This window comes from Vespula vulgaris, chromosome 2, assembly GCF_905475345.1.
Source record: "Vespula vulgaris chromosome 2, iyVesVulg1.1, whole genome shotgun sequence".
Classification (NCBI taxonomy): Eukaryota; Metazoa; Arthropoda; class Insecta; order Hymenoptera; family Vespidae; genus Vespula; species Vespula vulgaris.
Window position 1 is genome coordinate 16,087,558 of NC_066587.1, and position 22,500 is coordinate 16,110,057.

At 34.8% G+C, this 22,500-nt stretch overlaps 1 protein-coding gene across 1 annotated transcript in view; it reads left to right on the plus strand.

Annotated features, from left to right (window-relative positions):
- The window catches only part of LOC127061883 (plexin-A4), a 277,822-nt gene that overhangs the window by 251,512 nt on the left and 3,810 nt on the right, over positions 1 to 22,500 (plus strand). Inside the window, exons 4-12 of the mRNA XM_050989346.1 lie at positions 16,338 to 17,069; positions 17,167 to 17,292; positions 17,436 to 17,897; positions 18,077 to 19,755; positions 19,879 to 20,092; positions 20,272 to 20,455; positions 20,780 to 21,490; positions 21,796 to 21,941; positions 22,374 to 22,500. The exon at positions 22,374 to 22,500 is cut by the window's right edge and continues 3,810 nt beyond it. Coding sequence (XP_050845303.1) covers positions 16,338 to 17,069; positions 17,167 to 17,292; positions 17,436 to 17,897; positions 18,077 to 19,755; positions 19,879 to 20,092; positions 20,272 to 20,455; positions 20,780 to 21,490; positions 21,796 to 21,941; positions 22,374 to 22,500 — 4,381 coding nt within the window. The remainder of the gene's footprint in view (positions 1 to 16,337; positions 17,070 to 17,166; positions 17,293 to 17,435; positions 17,898 to 18,076; positions 19,756 to 19,878; positions 20,093 to 20,271; positions 20,456 to 20,779; positions 21,491 to 21,795; positions 21,942 to 22,373) is intronic.

The window sequence follows — 22,500 nt, forward strand, 5'->3', positions numbered from 1 at the left end:
GTATTAATCTCTTAGCGTAAACGTGAATCTCTCTCTCTCTCTCTCTCTCTCTCTCTCTCTCTCTCTCTCTCTCTCTCTCTCTCTCTCTCTCTCTCTCTCTCTCGTTTTAGCATCCACAGGATAAACTCTATCTGAAACGATCGATAATCTCTAAGAGAGATTCTCTCTTTTCTTTTTTGTTTCCTTTCTGTCAAATCGCATTACGTGTTATTCCTAATTTGATTTCGAGTTATTCCTATTAGTTTCATTTCTTTATCTATTTCTTTCTCCTCTCTCTCTCTCCCTCTCTCTCCTTTTTCTTTTTTATCTTATCTCATCTTTTTCTTATCAATTTTTTCTGTTCTTCTTCGTTTCTTTTCTTTTTCTTCGTCTTCTTATCGTTAGCTTCCAACATTTTGAACGGACTTCTTCGTATTTCTTCGATGAAGAAGCGCGAACGAAAGAAATGGTGGGGTGTAAAGGGGGTGAAGAAGTGCTAAGAAGGGGGTGGAGACGGGGGTACTAAACTTCTCCAACTCCGATGCTAGCAAGTTCGCGAATAAGTTTTTCGAACTTTGTACCTAATTCTTCATTCTTCTTTCTTTTTTTCTTCTTCCATTTTTCTTTTTCTTTTTCTTTTTCTTTTTCTTCTCTATTTTTTTTTCTCTTCTTCTTCTTCTTCTGCTTCTTCTTCGAGCAAAAGCAACCAAGCGCGATAACTCTTCGGACGCTAATTACCACTCGGCACGCTCGATCCTTTTCGGTATCTATGCAGTTCGGTCACGTTCGCGAGTTCTTTTAATTTTTTTTTCCAGCATTTTTGGAATTTTTCTTTTTTTTTCCCCCCATTGAGAACGTTCTAATATTTTTTTCGCTTTTACTTTTTTTTTTCACCGTTAGTATTCAACTTGCAACAATCTTTTGTCTCCTTCATTATCGTATTCTTGTTAAATCTATCTACATATTGTTTACGTTAGTTCAACATTTTCTCTTTTCTCTTCTTTAATTATTATTCTCGATTCAACAAATTTCTCCATTTTCATCGTTACATTTTGATTTATTTTTAAAATGCTCATTTGCATTTTTTACATTATGAATATTTATACGTGTATGTATGTACGTGCATATATGCTCACTCACATTCTTTCATTTTTTTAAGAACGTTTCAATCGGTTTTTCTTGTTCCTTTTTCTTTCGATATTTTTTTTTTTTTTGATTACGCAAAAAATGTTTAACACGAACGAGCCACAACGCACTCATTTACATCTCCAACTTATAATACCAAAATTTTTATGTCTACGTGTTTACGCATACGTGCGTTTAATTTTTTTTACAAAATATTTTAATAGTATTTTACCTTTTTATTTTTATTTTAACGTAATATGAATTTTACGATAAATACGAGCTATTTTCAATTTTGACGTAATTTTCATCGTTAGGATTTAGCTTATTTTTTCATACTCGTTTACGTCTCCTGTGTTTTATAAATGTTTGTGCGTATCTCTCTCTCTCTCTCTCTCCCTCTTTCTGTGTATGTGTACATGTAGCATGAAGAAACTCTAGCTTATCGGCGAGGCGAGAAATTTTAATTTACGGAAGAGGAAGAGGAAGAGAAATGGGATAAGGGAAGGTCGAAAGAGGCCTGAGGGCGAAGAAGCAACGTGGCCGACATAATTGGCGCGAGGCATGCGTAAAGCACGCTTTTAATCGTAAATCTTTGGACGAAATCGATAGTTGCACGTTACGGTTAACCCCTCTTTCCCTCTCTCTCTCTCTCTCTCTCTCTCTCTCTCTCTCTCTCTCTCTCTCTCTCTCTCTCTCTCTCTCGCTTACTCTCCTCAACACCTGCATCGTCTCTTTTCCCGCAGTAGCGTAGGAACTAACTTTTCCTTCCACGTTATTTAGAGAAAAGATAATTTTCTTTCCTTTTTATTCTCTTCTTTTTTTAAGAGACCATTATCATCATATTTATCATTATATCTATCTTATAAATTATTAAAATATTTGATAGCGTTTCTCGTTATCGGATAATAATAATATATATTAATCACATAATATATATATATTAATATAATAATATATATATAGATAATTATTATATATTGATATAAATAATACTATACAATATTGTTAATAAATGTACATATATTTAAACGGTTTAAGACAGTTTAATGAGAAAAGTATAACAACTATACGAACTCGCTTGCACCGAACTTATATGAATGAAAAAGAATACAAAAAAAAGATCTTATTACATTATCCCTTTCTCAAAACTCAATGGAACAACTGCCATGAATTTTTTTTCTACCATCCCGTGAAATAAAAGCGGATTTAACGTAATCCAAGTCTACGATTTACGACGGGAAATCAATGAAGCTTTTAAGAACAGGTTTGCACAAAGCGTATCCAATTTCTCGGCCCAATTAATTATGATAAGCACGAGCGGCATGTGAATTAACGCTCGGCTACTTTAAAGGCATCGTCATTAAAACCCAACGATGCCTATTTTCGAGGAGATTTAACTTGCAAAAACTAACACCTGCGAGAACACGCGCAAATAGCTTTCACCGATTTATCCATCGAACGTCGTACCTTAAATCAATCGACCGTTTGATCGTAAAGTTACGACAGTCGACGAATAATTATTAATCATTCGGCATTATGATCGAGAATTCGTTCGGAGTTTGATTCTTATTATCTCTATTTCTCTATTCTTTTTTATTATTCTATTTTTTTTTCTTGTTTCAAACGAGTCGAAAGACAATAATCGACAGAACGCGCAAACACACACACACACACACATACACGTGTAAGTGAATGCAAGAAAAAAAGAGGTAATATGCGTTTTAGAAAATGATCGAAGTAGAACGAACGCGTTTGAAGAACGTGTCGAGTTCATTAAAATTGAACTTTTTCCGATTTAGTGAATGCCTACGTCACTGGGTCATCAGCACCTTCTACGTTCACGTTACTACATACATTTACTATGGAACGTTAAAGGGTAATGGGCGATAGAGGAAGTATTTTTGTGTGTTCGTGTATGTGTATATATGTGTGTATATATGTATATATCTATGTGTACGTATACGAGAGAGGGTGAACGTAAAAGCGTAGGAGCGTAAGAGGGTAGGTATCCTACGCTCGTGAGAATCATCGAGAAGTACCGGACGAGAGGGTGGAGGGAGGAGTGCGAACAACGGGAGAGAAACAGGCAATATCCCTGTCGATTGTTTCAGTCGTGCCGAATGGAAACGTAGAACGAGAATGAGAGAGAATAGTCTCCGAAATATCTACTGAGTGAAGAGAATAGAAGTGATAGGATAGATAGTACGTACCCATCTACAGATAGAATTGTACACTAGGCTATGCGAATTAACTTTTACGATTACTATCGATAACGAAAATGTTTCGATATGTGTTTTACTTTTATTTCTTTCTTCTTTTCTTTCTTTTTGTTTCGTCTTTTTCTTTTTTCTTTTTTTCTTTTTACATTTTTCTTATTTTTCGTCCGTTTTGTTTTCGTTTTCGTTTTCGTTTTCGTTTTCGTTTTCGTTTCTTATCTTCTTCCACTTTTTTTTCTTTCCTTTCACTCCATTCTCTCTTTGCTTCTTTATTTTCATTTAATTTTTTAACACGCGAGGAATATTATTTCAACGTAATAGGCGATTTTTCTATTTTCTTTTTCTTTACTTTTCTCCTTTTTTGCTTTTCCTTTTGAAAATTTTTTTTTTTTTTAATTCAATTTTCGTGAATATACTTAACTTTGCTATGTTAACGTAAAAATGTAGGGGGTTGTAGAAATTCATAAATTGTAGTTTCATATATCGTACCGAACATTTATTCGTACACATACTCATTTTGTTATTTCTACAAAATTTTTTTGTATCCTTTCCTTTTTTCTTCTTTCTGCGATTTAATTTCATAAATCTGTTTAGCGTATTATTATCATGTAAATGTATTTATCTTTTTTGTTCTTCCTCTTTTTTAATTTATATATATACTCTCTCTCTCTCTCTTCTACAAAATTTTTTATTTCACTTTGTAAATACACCAACTCATAACTTTTCGTATGAACGTATATTTTTCTTAAAATTCATGTATACAATCTTTCGAATAATTTATTCAGATATGTACTTCCGAACATCTTTTATCGAACGAAATACGAAAAAAGATTTCTTCTTCGTAGTGATTTGTAAACTCTTTGTGTCTTATTTTAAAAAATAAGCAAAATCGGTTTATTTTAGTTCTGATAAAAACGTTGATGTTAAAAATATCAAAGAATAAACTACAGACAGACAGAGAGAGAGAGAGAGAGAGAGAGAATTGAAACGAAGGAATAAGTATGTAAAATAGAGATGAAGAACATAAAGCCGTACGTACGTAGAAGTTAATAGACCAAACATCGAATTTTATAGATTTAGGAAGTAGCAACGCTATTAGAGAGGAAAATGATTCGGCTTTTCAATAGAAGGACGAGTAGAAACGTCTTCGAGTATAAAAGATTTTCAGAAATAATTCACGATAATTCATCTTTGATGATGTCGCTTTCGAGATAATACGAAAGTCGAGAAAAAGAGAAAGAGAGAAGGAAGAAATGATGAATAAGACGACGACGAAGCTTCGTTTTAAATGAGCATAGTTCTCCATTTTAATTGTTTAATAAAACATAATTACATATTTCGTATTCTCTTTCTCTCTCTCTCTCTTTCTCTCTCTTTTTCTTTCTCTATCTGATTAAAAGAAAAGGAAATAATTTAGATCACGTCTCGTTCGAGACAGATTTCTATAAAAAAATAAATAAATCAATAAATAATGTAGAGATAGGAAGATAAAGAAGATATAGAGATAAAGATATAGAGATAAGAAAATTAGAGTTATCCTAAAGAAAGGAGATTTCTTTGCTAATCAATCGCATTATCGGGATGATGCTGTGAAGACAAACAGATTACGATAAGTAGGTAATTATTGACTTTAGTATCATCGAAGGATAGTCCTTTGCAAATAGTTTCTAGTTCTTGAACGGATCCTTTCGTATTAGGTATCGTTAAGAGAAAGAGAAAGAGAAAGAGAAAGAGAAAGAGAGAGAGAGAGAGAGAGAGAGAATACACGTTAGTCTACAAGTTCTATTTAGAATAGAAAGGGATAAACATTGGATATATACACACATATTGATACACATATACAAATACAGAGATAGGTATATAGTTTGAGAGTGTTGACCCTGAGGCTTTACACGTGCGCGTATCAAGTGTAAATTACAGTAGTCGAAAGAGAAAAAATAGAAAAAGAAAGAGAAGAAAAAAATATTGGAAAAAAATAGAGAAAGAAACAGACGTATGGGTGTAGAGTATGTCCGTGGTACGGGTGTGTCTACTATTTTTTAAGTTGGCGAGTCTATAAATAAAATGGCGCACGTTCAAAGAAGTCACGCGTTATAATTCGTTGTTTAGTTTTATTTTTTAAAAGTCCTATCAATCGTTAGAATTAAAATTGATGGAGAACAATCGACAGGTCGTGGGTACTTGCATCGATCTTGATCCGATAGATCGGATTTAGAAACGAACGAACGAACGAACGAACGAATGAACGAACTCGTACTCGTTAAAGCTCGTTTTCAAGCCTTTGATAAATTCCGAGGATAAACGGTGGAAGGTAAACTTCATTGATCAACGCCGATAGAACTCTGTGTTGCTAATTTCTAATCGCATTTTCCGGATCGCTTTTCACTCTCCAACGAATGCGAATGTTACAACGTTAAAACTCGAACTAGCAACGAATAGTGTGTATACGTAGATACATACATACATACATACATATATATATATATATATATATATATATATATATATATATATTTAGGTACATGTAGGATGGACAGAAGGTGTTTAAACGATAATCAAAATTATCTATCTAAGTGATTTTAAAAAATCAATTATTTCGTTTCGAGACTTTTCAGCCTTATTTATAATTGGACATGTCATTTTAGAAACTGAAATTATATCATTGTTGTTTTATGATTTGAAGAGAGAGAGAGAGAGAGAGAGAGAGAGAGAGAGAGAGAGAATATACACACATACATACACATATATATACATGTACATATATTATAGTCTAACAAAGTTTCGAGAAAGAGTAATTGATTTTTAAAATCACTTAAGAACTTTTCACCCTTACCCTATGTGTATGTGTATGTATATATATATATATTATCTCTTTCACTCTTTCACTATTTCTCTCTCTCTCTCTCATTCTCTTTCGAAACAATAAAAATAAATAAGGTACAGAGAGAGAGAGAGAAAGTGAGAAAGAAAAAGAGAAAGAGAGCGAGAGCGTTAATTCGAAGTCACGCCACGGCTTTAACAGAACCAATAAATTTTCCTCCGAGCTCTCCTCTCTCTCTCTCTCTCTCTCTCTCTCTTTCTCTCTCTCTCTCTCTCTCTCTCTCGGTATGTACAACGAAACTCGCTCGGAAACTCGTTCGGAAGCGATTTGCATCGACGTTAGCACAGGCTGGTACTGACGCGTTTCTACTCTCACTCTCTCTTTCTCTCTTTCTATTTTCCTTTCTTTCTTTCTCTCTCTCTCTCCTCTCTCTTCCTCTCTCTCTCTCTCTCTCTCGTCGAAGACTCGAGAGAAGAGCCGATGAAAGGAGTTAAATGTAGGGGGATGGTGGGGTGGGTGGGAGAGGGGAAGGTGAGGTCAGTATTCGACAGCCTTTCCTTCTCGTTCTGAACTCTCGTTAGTTCAGAGAGATCGAGAGGACGAATGCGAACTAAAGTACGATTTATTAGGGAGAGGAAAAGCAGAAGCAGAAGCAGAAGCAGAAGCGGAAGAAGAAGAAGGAAAAAAGAAAGAGAAGAAAATGGAGTAGGAGCAATGGGAGAAGTAGAAGAGGGGAAAAAGAAAAAGAAAAAGAAAAAAATAATAACGAAAAGAAAAAGATCCGATTAGCTTCCACTCTCGAAGTAGACCACCACCCCTTTTTCTACCTCCTCTTTCTCTCTCTCTTTCTCTCTCTCATTATGTCTACTCTCCTTCATTTTTCTCCTCGAAATCCTTTTTCCGTTCGTTCCGTTCCACCCCTTCTTCATCCTACCCCATTCGAAGAGTCAAGTCGAAGTTTCGAATTAATTGGCTCGCGTTGAAAAAATGTCGATTGTATTAATTTCACTCTCGGTCTTGCTCACTCCTATTCTCTCTCTCTCTCTCTCTCTCTATATATATATATATATATATATATATATATATATATATATATCTTTCTATTTCCAAGCTTTTATTGAACATCCCTTCCCATTTGAAGCGATCATCAAGGCCACGTAGTTTAATTAGCGTTCGCCAAGTACGAGAACCATTTTTTTTGTCTCTCTCTCTCTCTCTCTCTCTATTTCTCTCTCTCTCTCTCTCTCTCTCTCTCTCAATGGCATAACTGGTTCGATGATTCAATGGCAATTAATCTCAATGTGACGTTACGAAGGAAAACTATTCTCTCGTCTACGATAAAACGGAGTAACGAATGGTGTTGGTAAGAGAAGTTGAGTTTCTGTTTGTATGGGTGAATGGGGTGGGGGAGGAGAGTAGAAGGTGGAAAGATGTAGGAAAGAGATAGACGAGAGATAGAGATAGAGATAGAGGTAGGCAGAGAACGAAAAGTTCTTTTTGTTCGTACAATACTCGTAAAGGGAATAACTTTTCCTACGTAGATATCTATTCTACTCGATAAAGAACGGACTTTATATTTTTTTTTATCTTTTTTCTTTATTTTTTTTTTTGTTATTCCTTCTCTTCATCTATTTTTTTTTCTCTTTTTTCTTTTTCTTCTTTTTCTTTCTTTTTTTTTTTTTTTGATATATATATCCTATCCTTCGATATATTCTTTTAAATCATCCACCAATCCAACTCTCATGCCATTAGCTTTTCTTTTTCTACGATTTAATCAATATAATTTCTATTTTTACGATTAATCGAATAATTCAAGAATATTTTTTTTTTTCTCGTATTTTGTTCGATAGTTTATATCCGTTCGTTTGCATGTAATAGTAAAACGGTTGTCTGATTGCTCTCTCTCTCTCTCTCTCTCTCTCTCTCTCTCTCTTTCTCTCTCTCTCTTTCTTTCTCTATCTATCTATCTATCTCTCTCGCTTTGTTTGTCTTTTTTCTTTAAATCTTTCTAGAAAAAGAAAAAAGAGTGTAGGAGTAGGGAATAGGAATATCGTATAGTAGTATATAAAAGGAAAAAAGAATATTTAAAAATCATTCCATATTCTGCCATTGTTTCCACGTTCTTTTACACATATCTGATACATGTATGTATCTATGTGCGTGCGTATGTAGATACATTATAGATATATGTATGTATCATATATCGAGTGCTAAACCGCAATCGCAAAACAAACATGGTTCGATGTAACAAGGTGCACGAACAAAGAAAAAAAAACGTAACTTGCATTGTGTCGTTTTAATATCGAACGTGATGGTTCGAATTTCTTTTTCTTTTTTGTTCTCCAATTCCGATCTCAACCTAGTCTCTAACTCTGATAAATATCTATGTTCATCATAAAACTATCATGTAAGTGTACAGATGTCACAACATAGTGCAACGTGAAAAAGTATGTAGATATTCGTATAACATTCGACATTTAAATATTCATCAGAAAATTTAGGAACATTAAACAGATTTTTTCTTTTTTCTTGATCATGATGGAAACATCTGATTTGAATATTAAATATATAAAAGAATTATTTTATTTTATCCAGAATAAATATTACATACTAACTTTTCTATCACTTGTCATCATAGAAAAGAAAAAGAAAAGAAAAAAAAAGAAAAGTAAACAATTTTGAATGGAACAATAATTTTGTAATATCTCAGAAACGTGTCAAAAACTTCACGTATGAATTGGATCACTTTCATGGTCTTGATTTAATTCTTTGAAAAAAGAAAAACAGAAAAAGAAAGAAAAGAAAGGAATGAAAGAAAGAAAGAAGGAAGGAAAATAAAAAAGAGAAGAAGAAAAGATCTAATCTTTATTTTTAATCAAATTCTTTTTTTTTTTCTTTTTCTTCTTCTTCTTCTTCTTCTCTTATCAACGTATCTATACTATATACATAGTAGTATACTTCCTTCAAAATTTTCATTTAAAACTTTTCACTTCTTATCTTTCGCTTTCAAGGGAATTTTCTTTTAGTTTTATCGTTGCAGCTGTGGCATCGAATAATATCACGCAAAAGTCACGTACTTTTTCATTTTCCACGAGGAACAAAGCGAAGACGTAGAAAAACTAAGGATGATCGTCTACGTTCCAAGATCGAAAAGCCATTGCAAGCTATATATAGTATATACATACATACATACGTACGTACATACATACGTACGTACATACATACGTACATACGTATGTACTTACACGTACGTATGTATATATGTATGTTTATGTATGTATATACATGTATATACAAGGAACGTACACATTTTCTTCTCGTAGCTTGATCGTAGCTATACTCGTAGCATTGCCCTGTCACGAATGCGCGAGACATTTTGACAGAACGCGAGAACGTGCGTGCCATGGCTTTGGCCATCGAGATCCATAGCTTAAGCTACTTTCACACACGTATCTTTCTTTTTTTCGATTTATTTCGAATGGATATGAACAACGATGGATATGAAAAACGATCAAATTTCACAGTCCGTTCTTTCCTTTTCTCTCTTTTCATTTTTTTTCTCATTCTTCTTTTTCTTTTATTCTTATATAATTATGTATTCTTTATTTATTTATTTGTTAGAATAAATATCTCGTTAGTTCATAATGAAAATTCATCTGTGTGAATAATTCTAAATCACGATCGAATTATCTACCCTTTGAAATGAACATTATCGTTCTGATAACAATGAAGTCGACCGTTATCTCTAAATGATCGTAACGATAAATGGGAAAATCACACGATATATATGTATGTATATATGTATATATATATTTATATACAATATATATATATACATATAGATACCTATGTATTAACATAGGATAGAATCGTTACTACGTCGGTACGCTGTAATTCTATCGATCATCATTTACACTGTAAATATTCAAATATCAGAATTTACCTAATTAACAGGTCAATCGGTGTTTATCTAGATAATGTGGGTCTTTCTCTCTCTCTATCTATCTATCTATCTATCTATCTCTATCTCTATCTCTATCTCTGTCACCCTGTAACAGTCGTGTTTGCGAATTATGCGTTTTACCCTAGTAGTTTGTTTACATTCTCTCTCTTTCTCTCTCTCTCTCTCTCTCTCTCTCTCTCTCTCTCTCTCTCTCTTTCTTTCTATCATTCATAGCAAACAGTGCTTGTATCAAAAAAACGTTTACGTATTTTATATATATATATCACGTTACGTATCACATTACGTTTACATGATTATATATATAATCATCAATAAAATCAATTTAACGATTAACAATCGGATGATAAAAATTATTAACAATGATATAAATTATCAAAAAGAAATATTACTCGTATACAAGATATTGGCACTTGTTGTTGCGATAATTGTTTGAAAAAAAAAAAAAAAGAAAAAAGAAGAAGAAGAAGAAAGGGGAAGGAAAGAAGAAAAACGAAAGAATGGAATGTGACGAAAAAAGTAAGGAGAAAGAATGAGTCAAAAAAAAGAAAAAGAAAGAAAGAAAAACCGTGGATGACGCTTAAACCGTGGATTTCGCAGTAGCTAAAGCCATTAATGTGCACGAACATGCGAGCGCTTTACGTGGGACGTTACTTACTAACATGCACCGGCTCGAAATCGATTCAGGAATGTCGACCGCCAATTCCTTTTTTATTTCAAGCGAAACGACCGATTGCCGTTTGCCGACACGTAACTACGACATACATCGTGTCTACCTACGAATCGAAAAAGGAGAACCATCCAAGAACAAGATAAAGAGAGACAGAGAGAGAGAGAGAGAGAGAGAGAGAGAGAAAATACAATAACGAGAGGCAGGTAATTAAGATATCTACCTATTTTTATTTCTCTCTTTCTCTAATTATCTGAATAGTTGTAAAATTATTACTATAATTATTATTTATCTATGCGTCACGTAAGTGATGTATTTTTTTCAATGACAAAGGCAAGAGACGCGAAAAAAGAATCAAAGAAAAAAATGGAAAAAAGAAAAATATGTTAGCTAGATTGGTTCAGTCAGCAATATAAGCATCATCATAATAATTATTATCATCATCATCGTCATCATCGTCGTCGTCGTCGTTGTCGTCTTCCTCGTCGTGATCGTCATCGTCATTATTATTATTATTATCATCAGGAGCTTCATCAGCATGATCATCATCCTGATCGTCGTCATCGTATTTCTTTCGTCCGAAGCTTCCAGTGGTTTTTCTCCTTCTTTACTCCTCCCCCTAGTATTTCTTCGTTCCTCTCATACAGCAAGAGCAATACCAACACCATCACCAACATCAACATCAACACCAACACCAACACCAACACCAACACCAATACCAATACCAATCACTAACATCAATACCAACGCCAGCTCCAGTACCAGTAACAGCAGCACCAGCAAGCAACAGCAACGTCTCCTATCCTTCCTCCTCCTCCTCCTCCTCTTCCTCCTCCTCCTCATCCTCCTCCTCCTCCTTCTTCTTCTTCTCCTCCTTCTCGTAAGTATTCCTGACCCCAGATATAACCTCCGCCTCGACGGAGCCTCTGCATGGCCATTAAGAAGCTTTGTGTGTAACGTGCAGGTTCACCGAGAAAGGTACTCCTAACCCTTTCCTCCAATCTCCTCCCCTCCCACCTCTTCATCTTCATCCTCATCCTCTTCCTCTCATTCTCTTCTTCTCATCCTCTCTCTCTCTCTCTCTCTCTCTCTCTCTCTCTCTCTCTCTCTCTCTCTCTCTCTCTCTGTCTGTCTTTCTTTGCTCTTTCTCTATCTTACCTTCAACGAGGACACGAAGTTTACAAGCACGTTCACCGAACGCACACAACATAAGGGTAGGAGGAGAGATTGGAGGGTGGGTGAGAGGTATGGAGGGTGGGAGGGTGGGGGATAAGGAGACGAAACTACCGAAGTTTTCTTTACTCGACGGATAGCACGATTAACCGGCAGGATGGCGCCGCGATACTAATCATCCTCGTTATTCTGTACCACCGAGAATGCAACGAGAGAAGCTACCGAACAAGAAGAAGAAGAAAAAGAAAAAAAAGAGACAAAAAGGAGAAGGACGAGGGGAAGGAGAAACTTGACTCTTGTACTCTACTACTCTTTGATTTTTCTTCTTCTTTTCTCTTCTTTCCTTTTTTTCTTTTTCTTTTCTTTTCTTTTTTTTTTTTTTTTCTTAATTATTTTCTCTCTTTTCTTTTTTTCTTTCTAAATCGTTCAGTGATATCGTCGAGTATAAATAAATTCTTCGTTTTTTTTTTATCATTAATTAGTGCAGAATGAATAAATAATTTTTATTTATCTTGCAGTAGCACGATCGCAATCGTTCGTTCTTTCCTTTCTAAATCTATTGGTCAACGATATCACGAACTCGAATACATCGTTTCTTGATTATTAATTAGTGTTGAATAAATAAATAATTTTTATTTACCAGCAGTAGTAATAGTAATAGTAATAGTAGTAGTAGTAGTAGTAGTAGTAGATCGATCGCAATCGTTCGTTCTTTCCTTTCTAAATCTATTGGTCAATGATATCACGAACTCGAATACATCGTTTCTTGATTATTAATTAGTGTTGAATAATTAAATAATTTTTATTTACTAGGATAGTCGATCGAAATCGTCCGTTGTTTCTTTTCTAAATCTAGTGGTTGGCGGTGATATCACGAATTCGATTACTTTATTTTTTTCATCATTAGTGTCGAATGATTATACAATATTGATTTAGTAATTTTTTAGATCGCAATCGTTCGTTCTTCCTTTTCTAAATCTGGTGATCGATGATATCAACGAACGCGAGTCCTCGTTTTTGATTATTTATCAGCAACACTTTTTTTTTTTTACAACTACGTAGATCCCAAGCGTTCGTTCTATATGTTCCAGTAAAATTTTGATCAAAATTTACGCTCGACTCCGTTGTAATAAAATTGACCAATAAGGAGTAATGTGTGTATTGGGATTTTTTATATTTTATATTTTATATCCAAACATAAAATACGCACATAGATAAATACGCGTACGCAACAATAATAGTACACTATTAGTTTAACCATCTAGCAATATTAAAGTTTCGCAATAAAAAATACTTTATTTATTTAAATATAAAATATTGAGAAAATTCCGACACGTTGATCTAACCCAATAAAATACCTAGATGTAATAATAGTTATTATTAATTAAGTAAACACATCGTTTTTTCGAAGAATCACAACCGAATTCAATATTTTTTTAAACCTCTATAAAAACTTTTATAAAAAAAGAACTATATATATATATAAATATAAAAAATTAAGCAATAAAATATTAACGTTTTTTAAAACCCATAGGATCTTCTATATATATATATATATGTATATATATATATATATATATATATATATATATAAAATAAAATGAAGGGAGAAGAAAAGAAAAGAAAAGTAAAAAAAAAAATTAAGTGAACCAAGACAAGTTCGTCTGATGTAATAAAACTCATAGGTTCTTCAAATGTAGTTTCGTTCTGTATCAGGAAACAAACCAACAAACCAAGAAGTAAAATAAAATGAAAGAAAATAAAATAAAAAGGAAAGATTGAACAGTACTCTCTCTCTCTCTCTCTCTCTCTCTCTTTCTCTCTCTTTCTCTATTTTTTTTTTTTTACCTCTAAGAATTTTCCATCACCGTCCGTTTCGTTTCCTCTTCGTTCTTTGTTTCCGTCAGTTTAGAAAACTACAACTTCAGAATCGATCAGACCAGTGGCATTACTTCTTCCTTAAAGTTAGAGAAAGTATTTCGATTTAATCGTCCTTATGCCAAACTACAATTAACGTTCCTACGAAGAAAGAAACGTACGTAAAAATAGAAATAGAAATAGAAATAGAAATAGAAATAGAAATAAATAAATAAATAAATAAAAAGAAAGAAAAGAAAGAGAAGCAAAAGAAAAGAAAAAGAAAAATTTTTATGTTCAGATTCGTTCGTTATTAAACATTTCCAATTGTTACAATTAATTACATCTTTTAATTTTTTTTCTTCAATCGATTACTATAATAATTTGAGAATTTCAGTAGAATTATTAACAATTGCTGAAGAAAGTACTACTCAATTTATACAGTACTTTCATATGCTTATTAATCCTGAAATCTATATAATAAACCTGATATGACGATATATATTGCTTCGAGTATATTGCTTGCATTTTGATTTCCTCTTTTATTGTTGAAAATTGTTCAATTTCGTTAAATCGTCGCGTTTAGAAAAAGTAATAATAAAAAAAAAAAGAAAACATTTACGATTTTCCAATTTGATATTATAGAAGATGATACCCAGATTAACGATAGATCAAATTATTTTTTTAAATTATTTTTTATATTACTAACTTATCGATCTCGATTGCATTTAAAACGAATGGATTTTGTTTCTTTTTTTTTTTATTTTCTTTTTCTTTTCTTTATGTTCTTTGATATTAACTATGAATGCAGATGCACGAAATATGGAAATTCTCTTGGATAATTCTTACACTCTTAATCATTTTCTTAATATCCTTAAAAGGAACAAAGAAACAAAATGATGAAGAAAGAAAAAAGAAAGAAAGGAAGAAAAAATAAAGAAAAAAAGAACAAGTAAAGAAACAACAATAACAACAACAACAACAACAACAACAACAACAAATGATGATGTCGTCGTGAGATGTTGCGTTGTTTGATCAGTATCCTCGTAGATTACTGTTATTATCATTCAGGTAAGAAGCGGTCTGACCTTTTTATTAAAATCACGAGTAATTCTAGCTGGTAGAAGAAAAATAAAGAAAGAAAGAGAAAGAGAGAGATAGAGATAGAGATAGAGAAAGAGAAAGATAGACAGATGAAAAGAGATAGAGAGAAAAGCCGCGGAATCTTCTCTTCTGTCGTCATTTTCGAAACACGAAGGAGAGAAAAAGAGAAGAAGAGAAAAAGAGAAAGAGAAAGAAAAAGAGAAAGAGAAAGAGAAAGAGAGAGAGAGACTCGTCCATTCTCCAAGATTTAATTTGCAACCCCTCTCCTTTAACCCTGCCATCGTGCAACCTAACTGATCCTCCTCACCGCACACCCCTCGTCCAACCCACCCAACTCCCCCTTTAACCGCGACCACGAATGAGACTCTCGCGGTAAAGTCCAAGGAAATGAAGCAGTGCGACGATGCAAGCCTGCTGCACCTGGGTTTGCGAAGACACGAAACAACGCGGAGAGGAACGAGAAGTAAAAGTCGTTAACGACGACGTTTCTTCGACGTAACATGGATTTAAAAGAATATTAGAGAGAGAGAGAGAGAGAGAGAGAGAGAGAGAGATATTGGATAGAGATCTTCTCCTCTCGTTGCTAATACTACGAACAATTTCAGACAATAGAAATAAATTACTGTGTTCTCATTGGAGTAGTTTCATTCCGCATCGCTATTACGTTGTCACGTGAAAAGGAAATTTCTGTTTCTTTCTTTTCTTTTTTTTTCTCTCCTTCTCTATTTTTTTTTTCTTTTTTTTTTTTTTATTCCTTCGAGATTCTCCTGCGAAATCGCAGCTAATCAGTGTGTGTGTGTGTGTGTGTTTGTTTGTTTGTGGTATACTCGTGCGCATGTTTAGAAAGCAAGAAGGAGATAATAATAGTTTCTTAAGATATATGTTCTATATTGAAAGTATGTATTTCTGTATGGAAAGTAAATTATAAAATGACTGAGAGAGAGTTACTTGTTGTTGTTGTTTTTTTCTTCTTATTTTCCTCTTATAGAGGAAGCTAATGAAGCGATTGTTAATATGCGAGGAAAAGTTGATATTCCTTTGATACTAAGACACATATTGTACGTCGTATGACATCAAGGAAATGATGAGTGATAGATAGAAAAAAAAGAAAAAAAAGAAAAGAAAAGAAAGGATTTGTATCGAAGAAAGTTCAAATTGATATTATTTGTGTAAGTTATAAAATGACTATGAGAAAAATATGTGATCATGTGATACATAGGCAATTATATATATATATATATTATTTTTTTTGGTAATCTTAATTATTAACATTATTGAATTCGTCAATAAAATTGAATGGAGTCATTCTGCTCGATCTAATCTGTCGATCGTGCACGCAAATTATCTTTGAAAAGAAATAATTAAGAAAAAAAAAATAGAATAAAGAAAAAAGAGATTTAAACTAATACAATGTTTTGTTCTAATTAACAGGTGGTGGTGGAAAGTTCGAGTTTAGCCCTTGAGTATGGCGACCTGGCGATCGACCCTGATTCACCCGTGAACCCGGACTTGCTCTTCGACTCGCAACTGATGCACCTGTACGTACTCACGAGGCAGACAGTCTCGAAGGTCAAAGTGCAAGAGTGTTCGGTTTACAAGACTTGCTGGGATTGCTTGGGTGCTAAGGATCCTTACTGCGGTTGGTGTTCCTTGGAAAATAAGTGCAATTTACGAAGCGACTGTCAAGACGCCGCTAAGGATCCACTTTATTGGATACCTTACAAAAGTGGTAGATGTACTACAATAACATCGGTAACACCGGATCAACTTCAACGTACTACAGCAAGAACTTTGGAATTGGTTATCGATAATCTTCCAACATTGTCGGGACAATTTCTTTGTGCATTCTCAGCATTGGATAAGACACTGATAACTAATGCATCGAGAAAACCCTATGGAGTTAATTGCACAACACCAAGAACCGATCTTTTACCATCCATACCACCTGGCAAACATCATTTTACCGCAAAACTCTCAGTCCGTATGACCAACGGGCCAGATCTCGTTGCAACCGATTTCACCTTTTTCGATTGCAACACGTACAGCTCTTGCACCCAATGCGTATCCTCGGATTTCCCTTGCGACTGGTGCGTGGACGGACACAGATGTACACACGATACGGCTGAAAATTGTCGTAACGATATACTCGTCACTGGTGTCAACGTAAGTCGTACGATGTCTGATACTTGAAAGATTTCGTTTCTCTATGATGATGACGACGACGATGATGATGATGATTTGTTTTTTTTTTTTACCACAGCGAATGGGACCGAGTTATAGAAGTGGACCAGGCTTTTGTCCGACTATCAATTCTACGGATTCGCAAGAGATCCTTGTGTCTTCTGGTATTAAGAAAGCAATACGAGTGAAAGTGCATATCATAGGGGTAAGTTCAAAATTCATCGTCGGATGAATGTTTTCTTTTTCTTTTTTAGACGACTGAAATAATTAATTCGATGATTCAATGATGACGATTATTATTAATGAATGAATTTGTTTGCTATCAATGATAACGAAATATATTTTCAGCAATTCATCATACAAACACGATTCGTCTGTCAGTTCAATATCGAGGGTCGTGTGACCAGTGTAAACGCGAGACTTTTGGCTGACACAATCTACTGCGATGAGACAGAATTTTCTTACACGTCTCGTGCACCGAATATCACTGTACCATTCGCAGTAATCTGGGGTGGCTCGAAACCTTTGGATAATCCGGACAATATCCACTTGGTGATATACAGATGTCGTGATATGGCGGACAACTGTGGTATGTGTTTAGCTCTGGCACAGAAATATGGCTGCGGATGGTGTCAGAGTTCGGATAAATGCGAGGTCAAGGATCAGTGCGATCGTGGTTCAGGTCCGTGGCTGGATAGAAATCAAACTTGTCCAAATCCAGAGATACATAAGTTCGAACCACAAATGGGACCATGGGAGGGTAACACCAATATCACGATAAGTGGTATAAATCTTGGCAAAACGTTCAAGGTATTTACGACCTATGTATATTCAAAAATATGTTTCGTAAAAACGGATAGTTTTTCTTTCTTTTTTTTTTTTTTTTTAAGAGTTCCATGAAAAATTTTAAAACGCGTTTCGCACGCTTCGAAAAGTTTTACTTCGTGCGGCGTCAGATAGTTTGATCTATTCGTTATTAAAATTTGCAGGACATCTACGGTGGAGTGACGGTAGCAGGAATAGTATGTCAACCGTATTTCGAACTATACATTCGTACGAAACAGATAGTTTGTCGCGTCGATGGTCCGGGTGACTTAAAAGATAGACGTGGTCCTGTGATCGTCAAGATCGAAAATTTCCATGGTCAATCGGAGACCGACTACGAGTTCGTAGATCCAAAAATAATTTCTATATCACCTAAATATGGGCCATTGAGCGGTGGAACGGTAATCAAAATAACTGGACAATATATGAACGCTGGTAGCAAGATTCGTGCTTACATCGACAAGCTTCCTTGTTCGATAATAAGCGCGGAACCTAACGAAGCCCTTTGCGTGACCAGTGCCAGCGACAGGAAGAGAAGCGGCACGTTGAACATGACCTTTGACGGTGGTCATCGTCTTTACGATGGTTTCTTCGAGTACGTAGATGATCCAACGATCAAAAGCGTGGAGAGCGGTGTGGCAAGTCAGGTAAAGATACCCAAGGGTATACCAGCCGGTGGTATAAAGATCTCGGTAACTGGAAAAAATCTGGGGTACATTCAGAGCCCGCAAATGTACGTCTATTACGACGAGAAGATGTTCGTGTCGGAATGCAAGGTGATCAGTCAAGAAAGTATGATATGCAAGTCACCTACGATCGAAGTCCCTGAAAACGTGATGCTCGATGCTGAGAAACCTCACCCGTTGGAATACGGTTTTCGAATGGATAACGTAACCGGCGTACAGAATCTCACACTGCACGGTTTCAATGCATTCCTACTCTATCCAAATCCGATTTACGATGTCTTCGATGAGGAGGTGAAGTACTACAAGAGTGATTACCTGACGATCAACGGTCAACATCTGGATCGAGCTTGTCAAGAGTCCGACGTGGTCGTACAAATTGGTAATGCCTTCTGCAACGTAACCTCCTTGTCAAGGCAACAATTGACCTGTCGGCCACCATTGACCCAACCACCGGCACTAGATTCCGAAGGACTTCCTAACAAGCAAGAATTGCCAGAGGTGATAGTGATCGTAGGCGGTACGCTTCGTTATACAATTGGAAAGCTCAGTTACGCTTTACCAGCTGGCTTGAATGGTCCGTTATCGAAGCCAGCGCTTATCGGTGTAATAGCCGCTATTGTTATATTAGTATTCGTCTTCATCGCATTCCTTATAGCTTATAGACGAAAATCAACGGAAAGTAACAGAGTATTGAAGAACATGCAAGAACAAATGGACATCTTAGAGTTACGCGTAGCTGCCGAATGCAAAGAGGCTTTCGCCGAATTACAAACGGAGATGACCGATCTTACCGGTGATTTAACGAGCGGTGGTATACCGTTCCTCGATTATCGCACTTATGCGATGATGATACTCTTCCCAAGTGACGACAATAGTCCGGTACTTCAATGGGACAGACCTGAGTTGGCACGCAAAGAGAAAGGTTTGCGTTTGTTTGGTCAATTGATCATGAACAAAACCTTTCTCTTACTTTTCGTTAGAACATTGGAAAGTAATCGTTACTTCTCGATGAGGGACCGAGTCAACGTGGCCAGTCTCATCATGGTTACTCTTCAAAGCAAAATGGAATATTGCACGGATATTCTAAAAACACTTTTAGCCGATCTAATCGAGAAGTGTACGGAAGGAAAGAGTCATCCGAAATTGTTTTTGAGAAGGTAAATGATAATGATTTATACAAAATGATCGCTACAAAATATTTATCATTTTTTATATGGTTGTTCGAATAATTATAATAAATCTTTTCTTTCTTTCTTTCTTTCTTTCTTCGAATATTCCAGAACGGAAAGCGTCGCAGAGAAAATGTTGTCAGCTTGGTTCACCTTCCTACTCTACAAATTTATGCGCGAATGTGCTGGCGAGCCATTGTACGTACTCTTCAGAGCAGTAAAACAGCAGGTCGACAAAGGTCCGGTTGATGCGATCACGTCCGAGGCACGTTACTCCTTGTCCGAAGAGAAATTGATCAGACAGTCTATCGACTTTAAACCGATGGTAAGAAAAAAGAAAAATAAAACAGACGTACACATACAGACGATACTCTTTAACTAATGTAATATTACAAGAGAGATCGTAAGTACAGCTTTCAAAGGGTTCTTCGTCAATCCTGTTGACATTACCTTTTTTCTTTTTCTTTAATTTCTTTCTTTTTTTTTTTTATTTTTCATATATAGACCGTTTACGTCTCCATATCGCAACAAACTGCTTACGTCGGTGGAATCGATCCAAATACGGAGAACGTACCTGTTAAGGTTCTCGACTGCGACACGATATCTCAAGTTAAGGAGAAGGCATTGGATACCATTTACAGAGCTACGCCTTACAGCCAAAGACCCAGGAAGGATGATTTAGATCTTGGTAAGAGATCATCCTCTCTCTCTCTCTCTCTCTCTCTCTCTCATCTTGTTTTTATATCTTATATATATATATATCCGTTCTTTATGTACGTACAAGAAATATATACATAGAAATACATAAAGTATATTTCTTATATATATATATAATATTATATAATATATTATATAATATATATTCCATTCCTTATATACGTATGTATATAAGAAATATTCTTATACATACGAGAAATATATATGTATATATTTTATTTTATATAGATATATATATATTTGTGTATACATATATACGTATACTGGTATATTCACTTTTTTGCTTTTATATTAGAATGGCGAACCGGAGCATCTGGTAGATTGATCCTTTATGACGAGGACACAACAACAAAGACGGAAGGAGAATGGAAAAAACGAAATACTTTGAATCATTACAGGGTACCGGACTCAGCCTCGCTAAATTTAGTATCTAAGCAATCCTCCATCTACAATCTATCGATCTTATCTGAAAAAACGGACAAATCTCACAAATACGAAACATTGAATCTGAGTAAATTCAGTTCGGCCAGTCCGCCATTGTCACGTGCGACATCGCCATTGAATCAAAATCACGACGGTGGTATGAAATGTTGGCATCTTGTTAAACATCACGATACTGATGCTAGGAAAGAGGGTGATCGTGGTAACAAAATGGTCTCTGAAATCTATCTAACGAGGTTACTCGCTACCAAGGGTACACTTCAAAAATTCGTCGACGATTTATTCGAGACAATATTTAGCACTGCCCATCGAGGTTCGGCGCTTCCTCTTGCTATTAAATATATGTTCGACTTTATGGACGACCAAGCGCTACAACATGGCATATCCGACCCCGAAGTGGTCCATACATGGAAAAGTAATTCGTTGCCCCTAAGGTTTTGGGTTAATCTTATTAAAAATCCAAATTTCATCTTCGACATACACAAGTCGAATATCGTCGACTCGTGTCTATCCGTCGTGGCACAGACGTTCATGGATAGTTGTTCCACGTCGGATCATAGATTAGGTTTGTTATTTCACGTTTATTATTCGTCGTAATTTAAAATTTGAAATATTCATTAATTTCGTATAATATTTATGCACGTATAAATCTGATTGTTTATTCTTTAAAAATTAAAGATATCACGTAGAATTGTAACTATTATTATAAATGTTAATGTGACTTTTTTTTTTAATGGAGCATTTTTAAATTAAATCATTTTCCAAATAAATTACTGATATATAAATATTTAAATTACAAATATATATATATATATATATTTCTATCTTTATGATTTGATATTATTTTTCTTTCTCTCTCCCTTTCTTTAGGTAAGGACTCACCGAGTTCGAAGTTGCTTTATGCGAAAGACATTCCAGTGTACAAAGAATGGGTAGAACGTTACTACTCGGATATCAAAGTCATGCCAGCCATATCCGATCAAGACATGAACGCTATGCTTGCCGAAGAATCGAGGGTATTACTCAAATTCCTATTTTTTTCTTTCTTCCTTTATTTATTTATTTATTTATTTTTTCTTCTTTGTAATCCTCTATAACTCAACTTTGCTTCTTTATAAAAAAAAAAAAAAGACACGAGATGGATCAAAAATTCCTAGACGTTTTAAAAAAAAAGAAATTACTCTTCTTTTTGTCTACTTGTTTTTCTTTCTTTTTTTAAGGCTTCAAACATCTCTTATTTTTCTTTCTTCCAAATTGTAAAACTAAAGCTTAGCTTTAGCTTTTAGATCGTAAAAGTTGAGCATGTCCTGCGAGACGAGTTATAGAGGATTAACAAAAAAAAGAAGAGGAAAAAAAGGGCCAATATTGTTGCTACTATCGTTACACCGAAAAATAAGAAATAAAAATTCACAAGCCAATATATTTCTCTTCTTTTGTAATCCTTGCAGTTACATACAACGGAATTCAACACGAATTGTGCCCTATACGAACTTTACACATACGCGGGTAAATACAACGAACAGCTGATAGTTACTTTGGAGGAGGACGAGTTTTCGCAGAAGCAAAGATTAGCGT